Source organism: Sarcophilus harrisii, chromosome 3, assembly GCF_902635505.1.
Source record: "Sarcophilus harrisii chromosome 3, mSarHar1.11, whole genome shotgun sequence".
Classification (NCBI taxonomy): Eukaryota; Metazoa; Chordata; class Mammalia; order Dasyuromorphia; family Dasyuridae; genus Sarcophilus; species Sarcophilus harrisii.
The window spans coordinates 327,511,635-327,539,225 of NC_045428.1; the positions used below are offsets into that span (position 1 = coordinate 327,511,635).

Sequence of the window (27,591 nt, forward strand, 5' to 3'; positions counted from 1 at the left end):
GAACCTAAATTCTGCAAAAAGTTTTGAGTTTTGGGATCTCATTTATTCTAAAAGTTGGTCTCCATTCTCCTTTTTTCCTCAAAAGCTAGACAACAAATCATCAGATCTTGACTTTCCTCCAAGTAAATTCTTGTCTTCATTCATTTTTAAAGTTGTTTTATTAAAGCTTTTTGTATGGGGAATAAATTATTATTTCCTCATACAAAAAGCTTTAATAGTAATTTATAGTAATAGTAATTTATAGATATCAATATCACCTTCTTTACAACAGAGAAAAAAGCAAAAATAATCTGTATAATATTCCTGACTAATAATGTACACAACATTTGATGAGAGGTATAACAAAATTTAGTTAACTCCTTTAGCAGAAATGAGTTTTGTATTGTTTTTCTAGCTACTTGGCTTTCAACCTAATTGATTCTCAGTGGCCAGTTAACACCTGCTGCAAAGGAAGCATTGATGCCCACTGCTGAAAAAAATTAACAAAGTACCAGTTCTAAGTTTAGTATATAAAAGGACACCAATTTTAGGGCATTATTAACTTTGAAAGGCTAACAAACAATACAAATTATATTTAATAATAGCATAGAATAGCATTTTTGTGACAGCAGTAGGTTTGGAAACAAGAATCCCTTGATAATATATTGACAGATCATCTGAATTCTTTTCCATCTACATTAAAATTCCACTCCTATCTTTTACTCCTCATACTACAACTTTCATCATTCTTTACTTTTTTTTTCTCCCCCCCCTTCCCCCCCCAGAACTCAGTTGGGACAGGATTGTTTATTTGCTTTTCTGTTGTTTCTGTTGTTTCCACTTTAATTGTAGATGTCATAGGAAGTATGGTAAACTAGAAGAAATTCTAGTCGTCAAGAAACTTAGATTTAGATGAGCAGGCTCATTTCAAAAAAAGCCTGGAAAGACTTAAATGAACTGATACTCAGTAAAGTGAGTAGAACCAAGAGAAATTGTACACAGCAACAAGATGATTTTGTGATGATCAATTGTGAAGGACTTGACTTTTCAACAATGAGGGTGATTCAAGACAATTCCCATAGACTTGGGATAGAAAAAGTCATCTGCATCCAGAGAGAGAACTATATAGACTGAATGTGCATCAAAGCATAGCATTTTGTTGTTGTTATTTGTTTGCTTGAGTTTTTTTTTTTCCCTTGTATTTTTTTCCTTCCACCTTTTAATCTGATTTAATTTTATTTTTAATCTAATTATGGAAATATGTTTAGAAGAATTGAACATGTTTAACCTATATTGGATTGCTTGTTATGAGTGGCAGTGGGGAGGAGTGAGGGGGGAAATTTTGGAACACAAGGTTTTGCAAAGGTGAATGTTAAACTATCTTTGCATGCATTTGGAAAAATAAAAAGCTATTTAAGAAAAGAAACATGTTACCAATTGACCTCTATTATAAACTGACATTGACTTTGGCAGTCATGTATCTCTTTTAGCAAGGAAATAAAGTATTTGTTGGCCAAGAATAAAAAGAAACTTGACTTAAATTTTGCCTCTTCCATTAAGTATTTGTGAATTTTGCAAATCCCTTAATTTCTATAAATCTTAATACTGAAAGCTGTAAGGATTTAGGATTTTGATTTAACACTGAGATTCTGGTCCTGTAATGACTTGCAAAAACTATATGTAAGGATGAATCAAAATTTGAAAGCATTGCTCTTGATTAAACACTGAAATTTCAAAAATAAATAATTGGTCCACAAAGGAAGGCATCAGACATGAAACAAAAAAAGCTCTGAAAAGATTAATGCACAATTGCTGTTTTACTTGGGGTCTGCTCATCTGGGGCTTTTTGTAAATGAAAGTTTAAACAGTTCTCACAAATCCTTGGGAAACTGAAAATATTAAGATCATTAATAATTAAACATCTGTCTCATAATTTAAAACTTGAAAGAACACTGATGTGATTCATTGGCAGACTTTTATTGCTAATTTTTTTTTTTTTTGACTTGAGATCCTAGACCAATAAGAATCTGATTTTCTTCTGAAGTGATGTTTTGTATTTAGTCTTGGTAGTTCTCATTGTTTGAATATTAATGTAATTGTAGATGAATTGAGGCTGTTGAAGCCCAAACTTACATAGCTTAATCAGATATTCTATTTTTAGGCAGAAGTACAGCATTGTCCAGTTTTATTGCAACCACCTTGTTTTGTTGGATTGTGCCTTGATGTCAAAGGAAAATATTGTTCATTATATCTTTGATTTATAATACATACATTTAAAAAAAATCACATCTTTCTTCTCAATGTGGTTTTAGATGTTTAAATCCTATTTTATAGACACTAGTTTATTTTTTGGTTGTTACAATAGTTTTTCTCTCTGTTAGCTGCAAAAGAAGGAGCTGGTGCTGTTGATGAAGAGGACTTCATTAAAGCATTTGATGATGTACCAGTAGTACAAGTGAGTAGCAATGTTTAATAAAAGGTTCATTTGTTCTCAGAATTCTTAATTTCTTTTTTCTTCTCTTAAAATCTTTGATTTAGCAGCTCTCCCCCCCTTTTTTTTCCTCAACAAATCATACTCCATAACTTTTATAGAAGTACTGCAAGAAATTGCAAGAAGAGCAAAAAGCTTAGGTAGACCCAAAAATCAAATGAAGATCCTAAAATTCAGAATTAGAAGAAAATGTAAAAGTGAAAGTGGGACATTCTGGGAGCAATAAGATGGTGGTGATTCTATACCAAAAGCAAGGATTTTTGGAAATTCATAGCACAAGAGAAACCATATGATGAAATTTGAAATAAGAGCCCAGTTTTTTCATGAGAAAAGAATATTCTTAAACCATGGGAAGCAGTGTTGTTGTATATACACAAGCTTGTACACCTGTGTTTTGAGGGATGTTGCATATTAACTTGAAAGTATTCTGAAAAGTTTTGGATTCCTGGTTAATATTCAAAGACTGAAATTAAGCTTAATCTGTTTTGTGTCTCTTACATTATAGTAAAGTCTAATGGAAAGAATTTGGGACTAAAATTTGGGAGATTGACATTTTTATTTTTATTGTTTTTATTATTTTTTTAATGTCTCAGGGGAGTCATTAGCTTTCATTTACCCAGCTTTAAATTTTAAGGAATTCTTTTCTTCAGTAAGATTTTGTGCCTCAGCTCTGTTTGTAGTGGCTAGAAACTGGAAAATGAATGGATGCCCATCAGTTGGAGAATGGTTGGGTAAATTGTGGTATATGAATGTTATGGAATATTATTGTTCTGTAAGAAATGACCAGCAGGATGAATACAGAGAGGCTTGGAGAGACTTACATGAACTGATGCCAAGTGAATTGAGCAGAACCAGGAGATCCTTATATACTTCAACAACGATACTGTATAAAGATGTATTCTGATAGAAGTGGATTTCTTTGACAAAGAGACCTAATTCAGTTTCAATTGATCAAGGATGGACAGAAGTAGCTACACCCAAAGAAAGAACACTGGGAAATGAATGTAAACTGTTTGCATTTTTGTTTTTTTTCCTGGGTTATTTTTACCTTCTGAATCCAATTCTCCCTGTGCAACAAGAGAATTGTTTGGTTCTGCACACATATATTGTACCTAGGATATACTGTGACATATTCAACATATATAGGACTGCTTGCCATCTAGGGGAGGGGGTGGAGGGGGGAGAGAGGGAAAAAATCGGAACAGAAGTGAGTGCAAGGGATAATGTTGTAAAAAAAATTATCCTGGCATGATTTCTGTCAATAAAAAGTTATTATAAAAAAAAAAAAAAAAGAAAATCCAATATGGGGGGGAAAAAGATTTTGTGCCTCCTTTTCTGTTTGGCCAATTCTCATTTTTAGTAGTTTAGTTTAGTTTGTTTATTTTACTAATCAATGTGTTGCCTTTGAATTTTATGTTAAAGTTGTACTCTACTTATCTGAGGTTGGGAAGCTACTGTCCCATTCTTTAGGGGCTTTTATTCTACCGTTTTCAGAGCTAGTTTGGGGGAATTTACAAGTTTTTGATGCTTCCTAAGTGATGTGATGAGAGAAGTGTGAGTTTCTGCTCTCCTGCTCTGTGCTCTGGTCTTTACCCAGAACATGTCTCTGGTCCTCTGCAGCTATAAGGCTAATACACCGCTTTGCTTTGGAACTGAGAACTTTGCTTCCTTGTGAGTGACCACCAGCATTCACCTCACCCTGTAATGAGGACCCAGAACTATTTGTGGGCAGTAGAATTACCAGTTGGTGCCTGCTGTCTTGTCAGTAAAAGTTCCCTTTAACCCTCTTTCTGACCAATTGTCCAACTCTCTTATCTCTGGTTTGCAAGTTCCTGGAAACTGCTGGTAGGTCCAGATAGGAATCCACCCCAGTATCAGGGACATCTCTTGTCAATCTCCTGAGTTTTCTTAAGTAGAAAAATGTCTCACCCTGGCTTTCTGCTGATTCTTCTGCTCCAAAATATTATTTGAGCATTATTTTAGAAGTTTCTTTACTCACTGAAGATACATCTCCTGAAAGATGATGTTCATATTTTGTCAGGTAGTTAATTCTTGGTAAATTCTTGGTCCTTTGTTGGAATTCTTTCAGAATATGCTATTCCAGGCCCTTTGATCATTTATTGTAGATACTGCCAGATCCTTGATTCTTGAAATGCTTTTGTCTAGCAGCTTGCAGTATTTTTGACTTGAGGTTATAGTTCTGGAATATTGCAACAATGTTCCTTTAGGTTTTCCTTGTGGAATCTCTTTCCAGAGGTGATTGATGGGTTCTTTCAAGGGATATTTTTCCCTCTGTTTCTAGTATATCAGGGCAATTTTCCTTGATGATTTCTTGAAGAGTGTTATCCAGACCCTTTTTTTTTTTGTCATGCCCTTTAGGTAGACCCAATAATTTTAAATTTCTCTTCTGGATCTATTTTCTAGATCATCTGTTTTTCCAGTAAGGTATTTTATATTTTCTTCCATTTTTTCATTCCTTTTAGTTTGACTGATTCCTGATGTCTCATAGAGTTATTAGCTTCCATTTGCCCCATTCTGGTTTTTAATGTGTGAATTTCTTCATTTAGCTTTTGTTATCGCTTTTTCCTCTTGATTACTTTTACTTTTCAAGATGGTGTTTTCTTAAATGAGATTTTTTTTGGTTAGTTTTTCTTTTTTGGTGCATTTGGCCAATTGTATTTTTTTAAGGAATTGCCTTCCTTTTCTAAGCTTGCATACCTCTCATTTCTTTTCTCGCTTTTTTTCTTCTGTCTCTCTTATTTGCCTTTTAAAGTCTTTTATGAGTACTTCCAAGAATCTCTTTGGGCTTAAGACCAATTCATATCATTCTTTGAGATATCCTTTGTGGACATTTCGTCCTTGTCTGAGTTGGTATTCTGGTCTTCCCTATTGCCATAGTAGCTTTCTGTGATTTTTCTATTTTTTTCTCATTTTCTTTCTCTTTTAGTATTTTCTCTTTTGTGACTTTTAAGATTGAGCCCCCATAGTTCCTCTGCAGCTCTGAGCTTTGGCTTTGAGCATAGTGCCTCTTTGTGGTTGGTGTTTTGCTCATAGCAGATTTCCCAGAGTTTGCTGCTGGAGGCTGCCCCCACTGCTGTGTCCTCTACTGAGCCAGGACCCACAGTGTTAGTTGCTGATTTACTGTGATTAAGACCCTTTCACCAACTTTCCCAGAGTCTGTCCGACCTGGGCTGAACCCACCTTTGACCTAAGTGAAACTGACCTTTCTTGAAGTCCTTCCAGTCTGTCTTGAGCTGGAGAGTGATTTCATTCTCTTGGCTGTTCTGAGACTTGATTTCATGTGGTTTTTGAGGGGAAACTGGGAGAGCTCAAGCAGCCTCCTGACTTTACTCTACCATCTTGGCTCCACTCCAAGAAGTCTTGAACATTATCTTAAAGTTGTTTGGAGGGGAATGTTCAGAGTTCAGCCGGTTGCTGCCTCCAATCTGCTACAGACTGAATATCTTGACAAATTTAGCCCTTAAATGGTCTTTTAGAAAAGTCTTCACTCTCTCTTCTCAGTTCATTTATCTTTCATATGGCTGACCAGCTAATTTTTCTGATTCATAAATATGGTAGTACCTCCTCAAAAACCCTTTATTGTTTCTCTGTTGCTTGCTTAGTTTCATTCATTCACTTTGGCATCAAAGATGCCACTTAGACATAATCAGGAACTTTTCTACTTTTCTGAGGTCATACCATACATACTACTTCTTTCCATGGAGTCTGTCCTTCAGCCAAAAGAGATTGTTATCACTTGCTTATATATGTCCAGGGCTCATCCAAGCCTGTGCTATTGCTTATACTACTCTTGATAACTAGAATGTTTGTACTTTTCTTTTTCCTATTGAATTCCCATTTGTCCTTGAAATCCTCTCTTAAATGTTATTTGCACCATTAAGTAGTCTTCCATAGTAATTAACTCCAGCCCTACTACCTCTATAATTCTTATCAGCCTTTTCTCTCTCTCCAGGTTTCAGGTATTTTGTATCTCTCTTAAAGATTTAACCTTTTATCTTTTTTATTATTTGTGTATCATATCTATCTAGTAGATATTAACTACCTGAGGTCAAAAACTGTCTTATATAAACTTGGTTGCTTCCCAGCATTAAGAGTTTAATAAGTATTTTTGGAATTAAGGTGAGTTTATATTCCAGATCTTTCAATAGCCAATTTGTTGAGTTGCCTATGAGTTATTTTCCTCATCAATTTTATAAAGATATGCTTCTTCTGCCCATCAGTTTATCACCTCTCCCACAAATAAGTTTTCATTCTCCAAATTTCTATATTGTCTTTTTCCTGTGTTCCTTATATCTGCAGTTAATGATGCTATATACATACATACATACATATATTTATTTATTTATTTATTTGTAAATGCTTTTTCCCTCCACATGGATTGTGAACTCCTTAAGGACAAGTACTTTATGTAATGAGTCATTAGGCTTCTTACTAGCAATTGATTATGTATGAAAATAAAATGAAAGTGAGATAGGAAAAATATATTTGAAAAGTTGAGACAAATTAGTATTGTTGATGATAACAATACATTTTGTTTCAAGAGTTTCCATGGCTGAAGAATTCATCAATAAAAGTTGTCAACCAGGTGTTGCTGAGCTTCCCTTCTAAACTGCTTATTGATCATCTGGGCCTAGAATCTCCCAATAAGATGAGAGTGGGTTGAATTGCTTTTGAGAAACTGCAGAATTTTTTTTAAAACAAAGTCTCTTGGTTTCTGCCTAAAATGTAAAGCTCCACCTTTCTAATCCCCAACATTTTTTTTATTGAATAGCATGTTTGTTTGTTTTTTTCTTTCCCATTTCCTTCTCTTGTGTCTTGTATTTGAAGGTCAAGTTTTCTATTTAGCTCTTTTCATCAGAAAAGTTTGAAAATTCTCAGTTTCCTTTAATATCCATGTTTTCCCCTCTGAAAAATTATGCTTAATTTTGTTCAGTAGTTAACTCTTAGTTATAATCCAAGTTCTTTTGCCTTCTAGAGTATTATATTCCAAACCATCCAATTATTTAATGCAGGAACTGCTAAATCCTTTGTGATCCAGACTCTGACTGTTTGACATTTGAATTGTTTCTTTCTGATTGCCTACAAGAATTTTCAGGAGATGATTGATAGATTCTTTCAATTACTATTTTAAACTTTTGTTCTGGGATATCATGGAAATTTATTTTAGATGATTTCTTGAAAAATGCTGTCCAGACTCATGCGTGCTTTCGTTCCTTCTCTTTCTTTCTCTCTCTCTCTCTTTTTTGAGCATGACTTTCAGGTAGTCCAATAATTCTTTTTTTTTTTTTTTGCCCTGAGACAATTGGGGTTAAGTGACTTGCCCAGGGTCACACAGCTAGGAGGTAGTAAGTGTATGTGGCTGGATTTGACTTCATGTCCTCCTGACTTCAGAACTATTGCTCTCTATCCACTATACCATCTAGCTGCCCCAGTCCAGTATTTCTTAAATTATTTTTCCTGGATCCGTTTTCCAGATCAGTTACTTTTCCAATGAGGTATTTTATATTTCCTTTTTTTTTTCCCATTCTTTTATTTTTGTTTGATTCTTAATGTCTTATAAAACCATTAGCTTCTACTTGCTCAGTTCTATTTTTTTCTATTTATTATTTTTTCTTTTGCACATTTTCTAACCTATTTGCTGACTTTCAGACTTGGAAGTTCTCTTCTGGAGTACCAGGGACATTGTCCCAAGCTTTTTACCCTCGGGGCCAAGGACCTGGTCACTTAATTTTTGCTTCAGATTTCTGGAGCTAGCTGCTTGCCCATTGCCATGAGGTGGGCTAACCCAGTTGTGTCTATTGTGCTGGTGATTCTAGAGCTAGCAATTTTTCTGCATCACTGGGTCTTGTTACTGATATGTGCTGTGGCTAAGAGCTTCCTGCTGGCTTTCTTGAATACCACCAGTGCTGGGTTACACTCCCTTTTTACCCAAATGAGACAGATCTTTCCTGTAGTTTTTCTAAGTTTTCTGGGTTGGCAGTTTGTTTCACTCCATTTTTTTTTTGATGTATCCTGTCATTCTGGAATTGATTTAGAGTCTTGATTTAACATTTGTTTTGAGAGATACTGGGGAGGGCTCAAGCTCCTTCCTGGCTTTTCTCTGCCATCTTCTCCAATATTTTTTTCTAGTGATGTTTGGAAACTGAACCCTTTCATTATTCAAAACCAAAGACTTTTGAAGTTCGGTATCACCATGATATTTTAATAGAGAGATGTCTGGTGGGTTTAAGTGTGCTGTATCATATTTCAAACAAGGAATTCTGCAGGATAAGTGGATTAAAATATATTATTGAAGAAATATATGATTTTTAAAAAGCTGGGCTGATTATGTGACAAGATTGAGGGTTAACTGTGGAACCATTTTTCTTCATTGATATCTTCACAATGTCAAAAGAATTCCAGGAAGGCCCCATTATGTAGGTTGAGACTTTTGGTAAACTTATGGGAACATTTGACTGAAAGCTTCATGGGCAATCACACATTGCATATGATCTGCATTATTGAAGAAACTATGCTTGTGGAATCATAGATCTATAGAATATTGGAGTAAACTCAATTCCTGATCATAAGCACCATAGAATGTATTAAAGCAGAATTATTTTTTCTGCTAATTATGCAACCAGGAACTTGTTAAATTTTGTGTAAAGTTGTCTGGCAAGAATTATGACAAGGCCAAAAAAACTTAACAAGTATATACATGCAGTTTAATGGCACCTATCACATCATTCTACCTCATATTGCTTTCTTTACTACTTGCCTTTTTAAAAAATAATAATTTTTATGTCATTCATACCTTTTGCATGTTCTAGATTTGATGCATTTGAAAGATAAGCTTTGTTTTGTTATGTAAATAATTTTATAGATTGATCATACTTTTTTTAAATTTACAGATTTATTCCAGTCGAGATCTCGAAGAATCTATAAATAAAATTAGAGAAATCTTATCTGATGACAAACATGACTGGGAACAGAGAGTAACAGCTGTAAGCTTTTAGATTTGATATAATTGCTTTTTAATTATGGCCATTCATTAAACTTTTCCATTATTAAAAATAGACTGTATCTAACAAAGGTTGATTAATAGCTATTTCACTATAAATTACTATGGTAAGTAGGAATGATGTTTCTGTTGTGTGTGTGTGTGTGTGTGTGTGTGGTGTATTAATGTTTTCATCTCTTAAATAAATGCAAAAATACATATTACATTATAATGTTGTGTGTATTATTATCATTTTTCTGTAACCTTAATGCAAATCAAGACTTTTAGTGTATATTCCCCAATTTCATTTCTTCTTCCAGTCAGTGAGTTAACAGATTTTTAGTAAACAGTTATTATGTGCCACACTCAGTGTTTAGTGCTAAACATCCAAAGAATAGTTAAAAAAACAGAAATAGATCCTGCTCTCAAAGAGCTCACAATCTAATGGATAAAACATCATGTAAATATGTAGGTACATACAAAATTCATGTGATGAAAGTATGAAAATATAATGTTTTAATTAGAAGCTTGGTCTGGCAAAAAAAAAACAAATGATGTTTAAGCAATGTCTTGAAGAGATCTAGGGAAACTTTGTGTTGGAGATAAGGGGAAGGTCAAATCCTGCATGAACAGAGACTGGAGATGGAGTGTCATGTCAAGGAACTCCAAGTGGGCCAACTTAGTTGAGTTTTAGCATATTTAGAGAAAGAGTAGGATATAGAAAGGCTAGAATGGTAGAAAGGATTCTTGTTATGAAAAGCTTTCTATGTCAGAAACAGTTTATATTTGATCCTGTAAATCATAGAGAGCCAGTGCAGCTCATTAAGTAGGGGGAGTTGACATGTTCAGATCTATGCTTTAGGAAAATCCCTTTGGAAGTTAATTGAAGAATAGATTGAAGTAGGAGAAATCTCAAGCCAAGGAGATGAATTAGAATGCTTGTGTAGTGGTCCAAGTGAGAAGTGATGATAACCTGAACTAGGTTGTGATTATAAAGGTGGAAAGAAGGAGATGGGGATATATGCAGGGAATGTTTTGAAATAGGAACAATATGATTTGGCAATTAATTAAATAAATGGGGTGATTAAGATTGAGCAATCAGGTATGGCACTGTGATTTCCTCCAACAATCACAGGGAAGTTTGAAAGAAGAGTAGGTTTTTAGCAAGGAAGTGGAGTTAAATCTGTTTTGGACTTATTGAATTTGAGCTGCTTTTAAGACATCCATTTGAGAATAATACAAGAAGAAATCAGAAAAGTGCTACTATAATTCTGTAGAAAGACTAGAGCTGGATGTGTATTATATATATATATACACACACACACATATATATCTGTATATATACATATATACCTGTATATACGTATGTGTGTGTGTGTGTGTATATATACACACACACACACACACACATATACACACACATAGTAGTACAATGCATGTGTATGTTTGTAAGAAGGTATTTTGTATAATACATATTGATATATACACACATGTAGACACATTCCAGGGTGGGTATGTGTGTATATACACACACACACACACACACACACACACCCTAACTGTCTGTATGAACACATTCTAGATATATTTTCCAAATATTGTTGTAGCAATAGATACAGATACTAACATACATTTAGAATATGCAAAATATATGTGTATACCATATAGTTGAGGCAGGTAGGTGACACAGTAGATGGAGTGCCAGATCTAGAATCAGGCGTAGTTGATTTCAAATCCAGCCTCAGATACTTAATAGCTGTGAGACCCTAGACAAGTCACTTAATCTCTGTTTTCCTCAGTTTCCTCCTGTAAAATGGGGATAATAATAGCACCTACCTTTTGGAGTTGTGAGGCTCAAAACAGGATAATATTTGTAAAAGTGCTTATCATAGTATGTGTGGCACATAATTGGTGCTCTGTAAATGTTAACTATCATTATTTAGATAATGATCTATATATCCATAAGTCCATCTGTGTGGTCATAATTGAAATAAGTGATGGTTTAACCTCATGATAACAGATGAGATAAAGAAAAACAGCATAGAGTGAACACAGGTGGTTTAAGATAGGACTTTAGGGTTCCTGTGATTAGGTCAAGAACCAGAAAAGATGACTGAGAAGGAAGAATCAAACAAAAAGATGATAAGCAGAAGAGGGAAGAGCAGCACCATGGCAGTGTGACCAGTGAAGATCAAGGATATGAAAAGGCCATTAAATTTGTTCATTAAGTGGACAGTTCCAGTTGAATGAGGGTAGAAGTCATACTGCTGAAGTTTTTAGAAGAAAATGAGATAAGTGGAGTTATTGGTAGATGATTTTTTTTAAGGATCATGAACAGGAAGAGAGATATAGGACAGTAGCAGGGATGGTCAGATTAAGATACTGTTTTTTAAGAATTTGGGAGGCATGGACAAGTTTATAGGGAGCAAAAAAGAATCCAGTAGACAGGAAGAGATTGAAAATAGGAAGCAGAGTCAAGGTGATAGTGGCAGTCATTTCCTACAAAGTTTACTTTTTGATTTCTGTACCCTTCTGTGTCAGATCTTTCCCCCACTTTTGACAGTGAAGAAAAGTAGATTAAGTAATTAAGTAAGTGGATAGAGCACCAGCCCTGAAGTCAGGAGAACCTGAGTTCAAATGTGATCTCAGACACTTAACACTTCCTAGCTGTGTGACTCTGGGCAAGTCACTTAATCCCAATTGCCTCAGTAAAAAAAGGAAAAAAATATCATAATTGAGGCAATTAGATGACAAAATAGAGTTCAGGATTGGTGAAGGGCAGTGTTTTACTTGAGCAAAGCTATTGAAAGATGATTGATCACTAAGGTATTATAATTTCTACCTGCTGTTATTTGAAAGCTTTTCCTTTCAGTTAAAGAATGGTAGGACAATAGATATTTGTCTTCTTTAAATTACTTTGTGGAGAAAAAAATTAAAACATCTAATTTATCCCTAAATAACAATCCTGGTTATTTTTTATGTTGTATTGTAAGATGTAGAGCAGTCCTGAAAGTGTTTTCTTGGGTTGTAGTAGACTCTTAGCTACCCGTGGGGTTCTAGAATCCTCCTTTTTCTAAACTTATTTAATATTTGGAAATTTTAATATCCACTAACATTTAACTATCTGAATTCTTGTGTCAATAGTTTTTTCAGTATTTTCTAGTCTATGTCCATTAATTATTTTCATTGCAGATTTTATTTGGTTTTGAGAAGTTTTTATATCCATTAAAAATCATCTGTCTTCCCAGTTGAAAAAGATTCGGTCATTACTTTTGGCTGGAGCTGCTGAATATGATAATTTCTTTCAACATTTACGTTTGTTGGATGGAGCATTTAAATTATCTGCTAAAGACCTGCGGTCTCAAGTTGTCCGGGAAGCTTGTATCACTTTGGGGTAAGAATTGTATTCTTCCAGATTCTTAAATGTTTCGCCAATTTATTTTGTAAGAGTATTCCATAGGATATAGTTGGTGGAATCTCCAAAATAGGGCATGGCTTAATCTTTACCTATTCCTGAGACTCTTATTAGTCACACTGTTGTTATAAAGTATTACCTGATCCAATTATATTTATGTAAGTAGTTATTTCTATGATATTTCGTGGAAAGATCTAGGTTCTGAAAGATTTAGGTTAGCTATAAAGGGATGTTTTTAGAATTTTTAATAAATTGGGATACATGTTAAATTCAAAAATTCCCTTGTCATTTTTTTGCTTAGTTACATTTAATTAGTTTAGATGATGATGATTATATTTTTATTTCACATGTATTTTGTAGTTTCCTCTTCTATTTTTGTAACCAAATTACATGCTAGAGTCCTCTATAACCTTTAAATTATAGTTTTACAGATTATAGTAGGAAAGTATCACTTTTTCTTACTTTTATATAGCCAAGGAAAATATATATATAAGAGAGAGAGAGAGAGAGAGAGAGAGAGAGAGTGTGTGTGTGTGTGTGTGTGTGTGTGTGTGTGTATAAATGACATCTCAACTCTGATAGCTATAGTTCCCTTGTAATGAGTTTTTTAACTTGGTTAGAATTGTCCATCAATAATCATTTATTAATCACCTACCATAGTTTCAGACACTATGCTAAATACTTAAGTTTGGATTCATTTTGTACCTGAAATGCTAAAACATAGTACAGATCATTTACTTATCTTTCAAAAGAGATTCTGTCTTATATATACTGTTTTCTTTGATAAGATATGTCTAATCCTACATTTTTTTAAAAATTGGTCTATCTGGTAAGCTCACCAAAAGAAACAAAAAAACCTTCTTTTGCCATTCCTTTCATTATCCATTTTTCTGTGTATACCTGTCTTTCTCATCGCTATACTTTACTTATTTGTTGTTTTACGTTAGCTTAGAATTAGTGACAGGAGAGTAGCAAAAGTGGGATAGATGTTAGACAGAGATTCTGCTGGAATAATAATATCATTGGTGGTAAATAATTTCCTCAGGATCTAAATTAGGTGTTATCTTTGGATATTTAGTTTTGATAAAATTTATAGACTGAGATTATATATTAGAAGAAAATCTTTTGAAAAATTACTAGATATGTATAGTTTTTAATTTTCTTTTTCTTTTTTTGTATGCCGTAGTAAAAAGGTAATTTTAATAGCACCCACTTTTCCCTTTCCCCTTTATTTATTGCAGAGTATTTTTAAAAGATGACAAAAAAATTATTTCAGACCATTCTGAACTGAACTGGATGAAAACATTATTTTGGCATTTTTTGAATACCCATAAACAGCCCTGGAGCTTTTTAATTTAGTCCTTCACATCCATAGTTAACTTAGAATTTCAACTATGGCACAAAAGAATTGTAATGAATTAGCTAATAGTTTAGAAAAGTGTTCATTTAGAAATGAACATAATATGTAATATTGAATCCATACTCATATAACCATACTTTATTATAATTATCATATTATACTTATTAATATTATATAATGTTATAATTATACTTTTATCAAAAGGAAATGTGTTAAAATATTGTATAGCTATGGGATCTCTATTCATATATTGGTACTCCACATATATATTTTTTCATTTGTTCTTTCTCATTGTGAACAAATAGCAGAGGGTTGGGAAATTGATAAAGGGAAGTGAGACAAAGTGAATCTTGATCTATAAGGGGGCTGATATGGTGTGTTCTTCCCTGTTAGAATAATCACCTTAATAGAAGTAGAGTGATATAAGTGAATTTTAGGGTCAGAGGACCTGAGTTTAGTTTCTGCTTCTCATTCTCTACTTATATAACACTAATTAAGTCACTTACCTCAGTGTGCCTTAATTACTTTATCTATAAAATGAGAACTTGAATCACATGACCCCTGAGGTCCCTTTTAGCTCTAAATTTATAACATTATATGTGTCTGTTGAGTAGTATGTATCTTAAGCCTCAGATTTCCCTTTAGAAAGGTTCATTGTCAAGGCAGTTTTCAAAATACAATGTAGTCATATTTGGGACAGGGAACTTTTTTTTTTCCTCTTTCTATTTTCCTTCTTTTGTATTCCCTATTCAGAATAATATATAGGACATAGTAGTTGTTTAATAAATACTTATTGAATTAATCAAGGAAAATTAACTTAAATTTTTAATTATTTAAAAATAAATGTCATTGAATTGGGAAGAATATATTGGAAAATTAAGTATAGACAGTAAATATCCCAGTGTTCAAAAGGTGAGTGGGTGATGGTATAAAAATAAGTCATTTGGGAAAAGTTAGGTTTTTAAAGTTACAGGGACAAGAAGTTTTTAGATTTACAATGCTTTTGTTTTGTGCTGTTTCTTCATCTTCTTAATTGTAATGGCTGCAACAAATACCAAACAAAAGACACAAGTCTAGCTCTTGATCTTTTTTCTCTTTCCCACTCTTTTTTTATTTTTATTTTTTTTATTTTTAAAGGCATCTGTCATCAGTCCTGGGAAACAAGTTTGATCATGGAGCTGAAGCCATCATGCCAACCATTTTTAATTTAATCCCAAACAGTGCCAAAATCATGGCCACATCTGGTGTTGTAGCTGTTAGGTTAATTATTCGAGTAAGTATGTTTAAGTGTCTTGTATGTTGTAAGAGCTCAGACTATATTAGTTGATGATGATAATAAAATGAGACATTCGTGATTTCGTTGTTCCCATTTGGTGTAGTCTTCTGACGGTTTATTTAATAGCTTCCATTTTTGGAAAGAGATCTCACTTGTCACCAAAGAGTGTCTTCTTTGGATATCTAAACATAGAATCTTTACATATAGTCGCTCATTTGATTATCATAACAATACTCTGAGGTAGATGCTGTTATAGTCTTTATAGATGAGGACACTGAGAAAGGTAAAAGGACTTACTCAGGATCACACAGATAATAAGTAATGGAGGCAGAGTTGGAATTCTGACTTTGTTGACTTTTAGAAGGGACCTTAGAGGTCATCTCTTTCAGCTCCCTTGTTTTTTAGATGAGGAAACTAAGGTTCCCAAGTGTTAAATGACTGGTCCAACATCATTCAAATTATATGTGACATAACAGGGATTTGAAGGAGAGTGTTTTTGGAATAGATCCTATCATCTTCCCACTGTACTCTGCTGCTTCTTATCATTGTTTTCTTCCATTGGCTAGTTTAATCCTAGTTGTCTTTTCCTTTGGGTGGGATTTTATTTACCTTTCTCACTCCCCATGGAAAGGAGGAAAAATGGAATGCAGGAGAAGACTGCATTTCCTGAGTGTTAGAGTTGGATCTTAAAAGAATACATAATCTCTTACCCCCATTGTCCCCTGAGAGGATTCTTGTATTAAACCCAGTCCCATCAATTCTTCCTCATGTTTCTTTCTCTTCCCATTTACCTGAATGTGCTTCAGTTTCAGTCTCCTTTTGTTATTAGGATTTTTATTATAGAATTTTTAGATGTCAAGAAAATGGTCTTGCAAAAAGTAACCTTTTGACTTGACTGTCTTATGCTCTCTATAAACATCATTAGGACTTTGTATTTCTTTTTTTATTTATCAATACCATTGGAGAGGAGCTATAGTATAGTACTTCACACTTGCAGATAATATTAAAAGACATGATACTTTTTGTGATTTTTAAAAATATGAATGTTTAATATATTGGAAAATGTTCAAATGAACCAATGATAATATATATTGGAAAGATCTGACTCAGAGAAGAAAAGGTGTACTTTGATCAGCTATTTTCCATGGTCAGGTGACAGTATAATTCCAACTTCAAAACAAAACAAAAAACTCCTCAATTTCTAAGATATTTTTTCCATGACATGAACTTGTTTTTATATTTTGATTATCTGTGTTTCAGTATGGGGCAGTTAGTATAGTATGTAGTGTGCCAGATCTGGAGTTAATACTCATCTCCCCGTGTTCAGATCTGGCCTCAGAGATACTAGCTGTGTGAACTCTGGACAAATCACTTAACCTCTGTTTGCCTCAGTTTTTTTCTCATCTGTAAAATCAGCAAGAGTAGGAAATGGCAAACCACTCCAGTATCTCTGCCAAGAAAACTCCAAATATGGTCATAAGAGAGGTGTAAATGGCTGAACACAAAGAACTTTAATGTAATTATTTTCCTTTGTAATCTGATTTGTTTTACTGTATTATGTACTTAAAAATATTAAAAGGGTCCATAGGTATAATCATACTTCCAGAGGGATCCATAGTATGAAAAAGGTTTAAGAATTCCTGCTTCAGAGCAACCTACTCTGAGACCATGCTCACTACCTTTACCATAACTTTAAGATTACCCTTGGCCCCCAAAATACATATTTGTTTAACCTTTGTGCTAGAAGACTTAATCATATCTTTTTATCAATCTTCATTTGGAATGAAATCAATAGTGTTTACTTGTTCTCTCTAACAATTCCAGAAAGTTATGCTCTTGTCTCAAAAATAAATATTGTATAACTATTGAAGATTCTTATTTAGTACTAAAACTACAAGTTTACATGACATGGCTGATAGATGGCTACGATTTTTTTTTTTTAATATGAAAACATCTTAAATGTTTTATATACAAACTAACTGTTCTATTTCAACTATTAAAATCTAACCTTATAAAAAATCATTTTATCTTGGTGTTTATTTATGTACATTTATTGTTTCATTATTTGTCAATATATAATTTACTATGGTCTTTAACCTTCTGAATAGAATGATATGTGACACGTAGACTAATCAAAAAAAGATTGGATGACTACTTAAATTTTCAAGTGCCCATAATTAGTTTTCTCTTCTCCGCAGCATACACACATCCCTAGGCTAATACCTGTCATAACTAGCAACTGTACGTCCAAATCTGTCGCAGTTAGAAGGTGAGCCAGTAATGAGTTTTTTCTCTTCATATTAGTTGGTGGAATTTAAAAAGTTGTAAGAAACACAAACTTTGCAACGTTCAAAATGTATATAAGATGAAAATTCTGTTTTGCAAGGTAGCTTCCTAGCTTTCTGATTCATGGATGAATATTCAGTTGCTGCTCACATTGATTTTGCTTGAATTAATTTTTTTAAAGAATCAAATTTATGTTGTCTTCTGTACGTTTTGAGATCACTTTTGGATTCTGTTATCTAGTTGGTATCAGATTTAAAAAATTTACTAGTTAAATAAAAAAGTAGTAAGAAAAAAACTAGTTGGGAAATTAATTGCTTGTATTTATTACGTAGAGGGGTGGGGGTGGGGGTGTGCGCACACATACATATACACTAGATTTTCATAAATCTTCCTTTTAATGAGATCACTTTTTTAATAATAGCTTTTTATTTTTAAAAGATATGCAAAGATAGTTTTCAACATTCACCCTTGCAAATTCTTATGTTCCAAATTTTTTCTCCCTCCCTTCTCCCTACCCTGTCCCCTAGACAGCAAGTAATCCAATATATGTTAAAAATGAACATTTCTTTTATGCATATTTCCACAGTTATTCTGTATAAGAAAAATCAGATGAGGTCACTTGTAAAAGAAAAAAAAATAACTATATGTTAAAAATAAAGTGCCAATTATTGTTGATAATCCAGTTTTTGTTTAAATCAAATTGGGTGGTATCTGTGAAATCTAAATTTGAATCAGTATTGCATATGTGTTTTTGTGCATCCATCTTCATATTAAAATTCTTCAAATTATAATCTCTCTTTTTAAAAACAATTTTTAGGCGCTGTTTTGAATTTTTAGATTTGCTTTTACAAGAATGGCAAACACATTCACTAGAAAGGTGAGCATATGACTTGATATTTTTGGTATTTTTTGATAAACTTGATATTTACATTGTTCTGTTTGATGATTAGAGGACTAAATGGAGCTTTTATTAATTTTGATTGTGGTATCATTATTGACCCTAATAGTAAGAAATATTGTTTTATAGAAATATCCATAAGAAAAGATTAAACACTATAAAATCTGATCTCTTTACATAAGACTTTCTGATTTTTTCACCAGCAGTGCTCTCATAGACATTTAAAATATATTTAAAGTGCAGGGAATGTCAAAGGCATTAGAGAATTCTTTGCATTCTTTATTTAGGATGTCAGAACATTAGAATAAAATGTTCAGAATACTTTGATAAGCATTTTATTGTTGTTTAGTAATTTGTAGTTGTGTCTTAACTCTTTAAGACCCTTTTTGAGATTTTCTTAGTGAAGATAGAGTGATTTGCTATTTCTTCCTCCAGCTTATGTTACAAATGAACTCAGATCTTTCAACTTCTGGTCTAATACTCTATCAAGTATGCCATATACTTGTTCTGCCTCATATGCATAGTCAGTTTGTGGATTGTAACTGCAAGAACAATAGGTTTCAAGAGATGAAATTGGTGGTGATGTTTCTTTTGCTCTCAAAGAGGACCATGACATCCATCAGGGAGGTGTTGTCATGACATGCAAGTGGATTGGATTTAAGTGAGGGCATGCTGGGCAGAATCACCAATGTCCCCTTCTCCATCAGAGCCATCTGGGTCCAGTGAGCAGATATAGATCAGGTTGACTGGAGATGGCTCTGGATGCAATGGGAGACCTTGGCCTTTTTAAGCTGAGGTCTTTTAACATCATAAGGAGCACCTCCCAAAGCTAAATAACCTCTACCATTCTCTCTTTCTGCATATTTCTGGCTCTCTGTTGCTTTTCTCTTCAGAAGTCTATTTTTGTGTATACTTTTTGAGCTAGAAGATCGGTATCAGTGATAACTTTTTGTCACTTGTTATGTTTTTGAACTCATGAAATGGATGAAGGCATAGGTAGCATATTTGTCAGATTTGTGGCTGACAGGAAGGACACATTAAGAGGAAAGCCAGTACTTTGGATAACAGGATCTCAGTTTGTAGCAGGGGACTGAAGCAAATAAAGTGAAATTTGTTAAGGGTTGGTGATATATTTCTAAATATATTATACTGAATCAGTGTTGAGTTCTAGGGAACATCTTTTCCTAATGATACTGACCAACTAATCATATTTAGAAAAGCACAAATGATCTTTAAAGGCCCTCTGATTTTGTGTCTATTATTTTATTATCCTTTGGACTTCTGAGGACTCTGCTATCTATCATTCTAACTCTCATTTTCTATGAGCACCTATAAATTTCAGTTGTAATGGAATTTTGTTAAAGAGTAGTCAGTGACCAATCAAATTTCCATTATTATTTATGAGAGTAAATGCTCATCCTTTTTAAGATGCATCAATAAAAGTTTGATAAATCTTGTTTAGAGAAGGATGGGGTCCTGATAGGCAGAGCTTTAATGAAGTTCTTTGCTATTTTTGCATGTTTTGTACTAGTAAGCAACTTGGAAAGTCAGGCAGCTTACTTTTTCCTTTTGAGAGACCGATGTAGCCAGATTTGAGCCATATTTGAACAAATATATGTTAAATGCCTACTATTTAAGGAAATCAGCCAGCTTTAGGAATACAAACAAAAATATAGCAGCTTTTATCTTTAAAGATACTGCATTTTGCTAAGATATGGACAGTTGTTGGTTTTAATGGAAGAAAAGAGCCCCTGAGTAGCCTTGAGAGAACTTAAGCCCTCTCACCTAAGCAAAGAATTAGGTATTTTAATTTTACAGATAGAAAATGATTGTTACAAGAATTATCACCTAGTTTACTAGGTAATTAACCATATTTTGACTACAGAGCAACAAAAACATTGCTATTGGCTGTTATTCAACAGCTAGGATTAGAAAAATCTTTCTCAAAGAAAGTACTTTTAATATTTTGTGGACATCCATGATTTTAAAATAGGGGATAGTCTTTGCTTGGTAAATAACTAACTCTGGGTGCAAGGGGAGGTAGGTAAGTACATGCTTGGATTTGGCAAAAATGTACTTACTTGCAAAGATTTATTCATTTGTATGTTTTGTTTTTTTAACTTGTGGGAATAATCCAGTCTGTTTTCCTTTTCTGAATACCTTGAAAAGAATTAAACTTGGTTTCCTTTTCAGCCAGCAGAGATTCACTTATAAATATTCACTTATAAAATGGCTATGTGATTTTTTTTTTTTTTTTTTAAGATTCAGAGAAAACCTTCTTAAGTGTAAATTGTACCTTGACTAGGTAAAGGGTACTCTCAGTTATTAAGAGGCCCACAGAAATGTTGAGTTGAGACTATTTTTTGATCCATCAGTATTTCCATAAAACATTACATATTGACCACAGAAGCATATAATTTATTTTTCTACTCCCATAGAACTGACTGGCCCAGAAAACCAGCAATATAAAAGAAATTGAGCAAAGAGTGAATTTAAAATTTGAATGCCATAAGACTTGAATTTCTCATTTTTCAAGATGCAAGCAATAGAAATAACTTATAATTTGATATAAATATTTTGAAGTTGTTTCTCTGGGATTACTTGCTCATAAACGTATTTCTTTATTTAAACAGACACATATCAGTATTAGCAGAAACAATAAAGAAAGGAATACATGATGCTGATTCTGAAGCAAGGATAGAAGCAAGAAAGTAAGTGTTTACTAAATTCCTTCCAAGTAAATACATTTAGATCTTGGTTATGTTAGTTTCTTTTGCCAAGGGTTTATTGAATGTGGCTTTTTCAAAGCTCAAGCCATAAATCTAATAGACAATTGCAAAATCTTTATTGACTGCATGCCACTGCTTATAGTTTAAAAAGTTTAAAACCAGTTACATAATGCAAGCATATGTTTTATAAGTAAAGTCTTTTTTTTTGTTCTAGTTAGGTATTAAAAAGCATCCATAACAATTCAGTTTGGGAATAATGGAATTTTTTTTTAGAAATAACTAGGAATAATGTTTCATAAAAGTACTCTGAGAATAACTTTCTTTTGGAATAATTTCTGAATAACTATTGAGGATTTTTGGTACAGATGATACTTGGAGATTTTTATCCTTTAATATGGAAATAAAGATTCCTATTATTATAGTTATGGCTTCATTATAGCATAGGATGCTGCCCAAAATATAAAATAATATTAAGTAAATAGTTAATTTTTCATTTCATTATAAAATTTGAGGAGCAAATCAATTAAAAATTTGAATGAACATCTTTTAATTCTTTATAAATGTATAGTTTCTCAGTCAGCCTTAAATTCAATAAGGTAATTCATTTTAGCAAAGCAATATACATACTTTTCATTTTCCAAACATATTTGACATAATGCTTTTTTTTTGTAAAGTGTAAAATCTTTTACAATGTGATTGTTTCCTTATAGTCTCTACTTAAATATGTTTACTTTTCTTTGGTTCCATCCATTAAATGATGTATATGTGATTATAGAGTTCTTCCCCCCCCCCCTGTTTTTAGAGCATTGTATTATGAGTTTACAACACTAGTACCTGCCATATAGGGAATGAATCAGAACATTCCCAAAAGATGCAAGTTGTCTTGACCTTGTGGCATAATATATCATACTAAATATCATTATAGTAATTATACATGCATCACACTCCTTAGTAACTAATGATCCAGACACTCAGGGCTTATCTAGATAAGGAACATACATGAAACAGGAGAAGAAAGTTTTATCCAGTGCAGTATAGACATAAAACAGAAAGCACTTAAGTTTCCAAACCATTTTGACTGTTTGGTCCTATTATGCAGAGATTTTACTCTGGGCTTTGTTGTTTTCCTAAGCAATATATAGTTACCAACAGCAGCAGAATTATGTGTGTGGTGGTCCAGCTTTAGTAACAACATTCTAAGTTAGGGGTTGGAGGAATTTGGAGAATTGTATGTCTTTACTGAGATTTCTTGGATTTTATTTCCAGATGTTATTGGGGTTTCCATAATCACTTCAGTAGAGAAGCAGAACATTTATACCATACATTGGAGTCATCTTATCAAAAAGCTCTGCAGTCACATCTAAAGAACTCAGATAGCATCGTGTCCTTACCTCAGTCTGATCGTTCCTCTTCTAGTTCTCAAGAGAGTCTAAAGTAAGAAAAAAGAAGATTCTATTTTTCTGTTTCTTTGTTTTTCTCCATCTAGAGGTGTGTGTGTGTGTGTGTGTGTGTGTGTGTGTGTGTGTGTGTGTAAAACGGCTTTATGAAAGCACAAGTAGCTCTAGGTTATCTCCACTTTGAATAATTCAGTAAGCATTTAATCTAGTATCTATTGTGTCCAAAAGCTATTTTAGGAGCTAATTGAGGATCTCAAGAAAGATAAAAATGTCTTTGTTATTTAGGAATTTACAGTAAAGTTTGTTTATATAGTATATATCAAAAACAATTTTAAGCTAATTTAATTTAAGCTAAAGAAGAATAAGTGCAGTGAAGATTGTATACACACAAGAGGAATATGTGATCTGAGGAAGTTCAAAGAAATGTATTTGATCCTGTCACTTACATAAATGTTAAACATAGGTCTTTCTTAATTGTTAGCCGTCCACTGTCTGCCAAAAGAAGTCCAACTGGAAGTTCCACATCTCGAGGTAAGAGTAATGTTGAGAAATGTTAAGGGGTCCCTTGGATTTGTCTTTTATGTGTTGCTTTATTTTCCAAAAACACAGATTATGCAGGAGGCCCTGAATATATGAAGGATAAAGTCTCTCCCCGGAACTGGCATTGTTGGCATCTAGGCTGGACCCTGTGTCTGTCCTAGGAAGTCCAGACAGATGCCAGTCCTTCTGCATTAGGCTGAGAAATTGCATGTTTAAGTGGACCATTCTATCTTCATGGTCTAGTAATTCCCAAGAAAAAGAAAGTAGCTTTTGCCACCGCCTTGTTCCTCTCCTTTGGGGGGGTTTTTTCCCTTTTCCTACCTCTTTCCCCTTCCCATGCCATGCTTCTTTAGGTGGAGATTCTAGTACCTCCTTCTCCACTTGTCCTGTTGTTATAAAAATGTTTATAAAGTTTTGTATGGATTGAGAATTATTTGGATTGCACATGCACGTTTACTTTTCTTGTAATAAATGCAGTTTTCACATAAGTTTCATGACGTTGGAATCTTTCTTTTAGTGAAATTCTGCCTGGTGTGTCCCCTCTTCTCTCCTCTCCCCCTACTCCATTTCTTTTTGTGACTTGTCTTGTTGTTTAGATTGTTAGTTCCATGAGGGCATAATCTGTTTGTTTTTCGAATGTGTATCCTCAGCATTTAGCATGGGGCCTAGCACATAGGAGGCATTTAATAAATATTTTCTCATTGAATTGGGGGAATTCCCATCTCATCTCCTTCCATTGTTCAAACTGTATACTGGGTTATGAAAAATATCTACTTTTGATGGCATAACTTTAGAAAGAAAATTATCTGTTTAACCATTTTCATCCATATCAACTATATAGCCTCTTTGCCATATAGTTTGCCTTCCTCTGCAGAGCTCTAACTGTAGGCTTACTTATGAGGAGAAGAAATTCGGCAATTATCAATGAGGGAAGAAATCAGGACCAACAGGAGGACCTGAATTCAAATCTGGCCTCAGACACTTAACGCTTCCTAACTGTGTGAACCTAGGCAAGTCACTTAACTGAGGTTAAGTTAATTGCCTCAGCAGAAAGAAAGAAAGAAATTAGGACCAAAGATTTTTTCTTAAATGTTTATCTCTAATTTGTTTTTGTTAGTCCTGTGAATCGAGCTATTTTCCCTTGGAGAAAATTGAAGTAAGCTCAGTAAATAGGGTGGTACATATATGTTGGCAGCAGGAGTGGTGTTGAGATTCAAGTGGGCAAAACAGTCTTTTTCACTGTCTTCAGAAAAAGAATAAGCCACCTTGTTTACATATTTAGGCAATCATTTAATCAGTCAATAAGTGTTTATTAGGTATTAGGCCCTCTTCTAACTGCTGAGAATGTAAAGAAAAGGAAAATTACAGACTTTCCTTTTAAGAATTCTGTTTTAAAGGGGAAACAGCATGCAAAAACTGTACATACAAAATATATAGGTATAAATGGAAGGTAATCTTGGAGAGAATGCATACTAGCAGATTAGGGGGACTATGGAAGGAAAGAGACTGAAAAAGGCTTCCTACAGGAGGTACAGTAAACATAATCTATATATGGGATGATGAAGAGGGGAACCTAATAAGAAAATACTTTCATTTTGTATCATTAATTATTAACCATTGTTTTGTATTCAGACATAATCCAATCTAAGATGTTCAAAATGGGATGAACTTGTTTTAATCAGTTGGGTTAGTGATAGTACATGTCAAGAAATATTTTAAAAAATATTTGTATGTGATTATAGTAAAATTCTTATAGTTGGGTTTATTTTATTCTCTCCCACATTAAGCTTCTACAGTTAGTACCAAATCTGTTTCAACAACTGGTTCCCTGCAGCGGTCTCGAAGTGACATTGATGTGAATGCAGCAGCTAGTGCCAAATCCAAAGTCTCAACAGCTGGCTCTACCCCTTTCAGTTCAGCAGCTGCCTTGCCTCCAGGATCATATGCTTCATTAGGTAGGTGCTAAAAACTTTGCTGATATAAATTACATTAAATTTTTCCAACATTGTAATTAATTAATGGTTAGATATTTTAGTCAGACTTTTAAGAAACCCATAATTGAAGTGAAAACACGGTGAATGGACATTCAGGAAATGAACATTTGCAAGTCATAGTGCATATTAAATACCTATTATGTAAAGAAATTAATTTACAGATATTTTGACACCAGACCAAGGGTGCTTTTCCTTCACTTGTTTAGTTATATATTCAGTCTTCCATGTCGGTCACCAATATTTGAAATAATACCACTACAGACATTTTTGCTGCCACCTGCTATTCTGCCAAATGCATGCTTTCTCATTCTTTTGCCCCTTGACTCCATTTTTTCTACTAGGAGGGAAAGCAACAAAAAAATAATAACAATGAATTGACGATACATTTTGGAAAGAATTATGTTTCTGTAGATGTGGGTATTGGACATAATTTTATTTTTTTCTCTGAACAAGCATATTAAAGCATATTGATCCAAATGAGAGTTGTTGTTCAGAGCAGTAACCTTATGAAACATCTCACTTGTTGCTAAAACTTCTGACATTCTTGGAATGATCTTCAAATGCATTTCTGAAAAAGACAATATCCTTTGTGGTGGCGTATCATTAGCTTCTGCAGTTAGATTTAATTTTTGGAAATGACCACAAGTTATTTGTTGCTAAGACCAGTGCAGTAAGTGGGTGTTGCAGGTGAGTAAATAGCATTTTGTGGAAGTGTTGTTTGTAAAACAGTAGGACTTTTTTTCTTGGATAGCACTAGGAACTGTTCTCAAATGGGCTTCTCGAGATATGTATGATAGTAGCTACATGGTTGAAATAAATGTCTAGATTTATTTTAGCGGGACTACTTTAAAAGAGGAAGTAGCCTTTGGAATATGTATGTTCCAATGTTTTTGTTTAGAACACACACACACACACACACACACACACACCCCCCAAAAAGCAGTTGTATTACAAATTCAAGTCAGTTTCATTGGAAAGAAGTACAAGTGTATTTTCTTCTCAAATATTATACTGCTAGATTAAGATGAAGATAAAGACTTTATCCAAAATTTAAAAGAAAGGTTTTCCTTTTTTCTAAGAGAAAGTTTTGTATTCACAGGAAAGGGAGGAAAATTATCAGTTGATCCAATGAGATTCTGTCTTTATACTCAAAATTGAACTTTTATCAATCCCACCTTGATTTCTTTGTAGCTTATGCTCATTTGGTATTCATATGTTCCTTGAGTGTTCAAAATCCATCTCTGAAATACCTAATTATTTCTTGTTTTCCCATCATTTAATGTTTGATGCATGATCACTAGATGTCATCACATCAAAATTTCTGCCAGGTTACCCCCCCCCCCCTTTTTTTTTTTTAAAGTTACTATAATATGTTCATTCTTGTACCTCATTCCATCTTCTACTTAGGAAAAAATGGTTAATGAAATGTGGATTGAGGTTTTTTTTTGTTTTTTTTTTTAAACATTATAGAAATGTGTTTGTTTTCTGTTAATAGTTTTTGTTTGACTTGGCACATTTGTTTTAGTGTGTAACCAAAGTTTGTTCAGAATAATAGTTAAACCTGATACTCCTTTTCCAAACTTCTAGAGTCCAGACACATCAGGGAGGACATGGAGTACATAGGCCTTGAACCAGGTACCATGCTGTACAGCTTTTGCTGCTGTATAATGTAGATTGGAATAGGCATTGCTAAAGCAAGCTTCTTACTTCCTTCTCTGTTCTGTAGGTATAACCTTTTCCCCCCCTTGCTAGCAATTTCCTTCAAAAAGGGAAGGAAATTCGGAGTGCAGTAGTTGAGCTAAATTTCTTTTCTGGTGTTATGCAGTACATGCAGAGTTGCTTCTTGGATCTTACAATATAGCCAAATCCATTAATTAAATTATATTCCAGATTTAGGTGCTTCAGAATTTGCTTTATAGTTCAAAGCTGGTTTACTTTTAAGCTTTTATTTAAATGGAATTTTTCACTTTTTTTTAGCAGCTAATTTCTGCCCTTTTTGATGTTACTAACTGTTCCCTGTTATCCCTTCCTTTGTTTTGTTTTGTTTTTTTCCTTTTGATTTGCATAAAGATGGTACTACCACTAAATCTGAGGGTAAGCAGTTTGTGTCTATGACTGAGGTGTGTTTACAAGTGTGTACTTCAATCACTTCTCTCTGGTCTTCCTCTCACAATGTGTTACTTTAGTGTTCATCTGTATTCACTGGTATCCTGCATGAAATGTTGC

The 27,591-nt window shown here is 33.5% G+C and overlaps 1 protein-coding gene across 47 annotated transcripts in view; it reads left to right on the forward strand.

Annotated features, from left to right (window-relative positions):
• CLASP1 (cytoplasmic linker associated protein 1) overlaps positions 1 to 27,591 on the forward strand; it is a 319,850-nt gene that overhangs the window by 177,807 nt on the left and 114,452 nt on the right. For 23 of the 47 annotated variants that reach the window (XM_031959887.1, XM_031959906.1, XM_031959896.1 and 20 more), the window contains exons 10-20: positions 2,361 to 2,434; positions 9,382 to 9,474; positions 12,719 to 12,864; positions 15,383 to 15,518; positions 17,720 to 17,790; positions 18,625 to 18,684; positions 21,339 to 21,416; positions 22,701 to 22,868; positions 23,313 to 23,362; positions 25,159 to 25,326; positions 26,953 to 27,000. In XM_031959887.1, the coding sequence (XP_031815747.1) occupies positions 2,361 to 2,434; positions 9,382 to 9,474; positions 12,719 to 12,864; positions 15,383 to 15,518; positions 17,720 to 17,790; positions 18,625 to 18,684; positions 21,339 to 21,416; positions 22,701 to 22,868; positions 23,313 to 23,362; positions 25,159 to 25,326; positions 26,953 to 27,000 (1,092 nt within the window). Of the gene's footprint in view, positions 1 to 2,360; positions 2,435 to 9,381; positions 9,475 to 12,718; positions 12,865 to 15,382; positions 15,519 to 17,719; positions 17,791 to 18,624; positions 18,685 to 21,338; positions 21,417 to 22,700; positions 22,869 to 23,312; positions 23,363 to 25,158; positions 25,327 to 26,952; positions 27,001 to 27,435; positions 27,460 to 27,591 lie in introns of all 47 variants that reach the window. The other 24 variants (XM_031959894.1, XM_031959905.1, XM_031959918.1 and 21 more) reach the window with 2 other exon arrangements.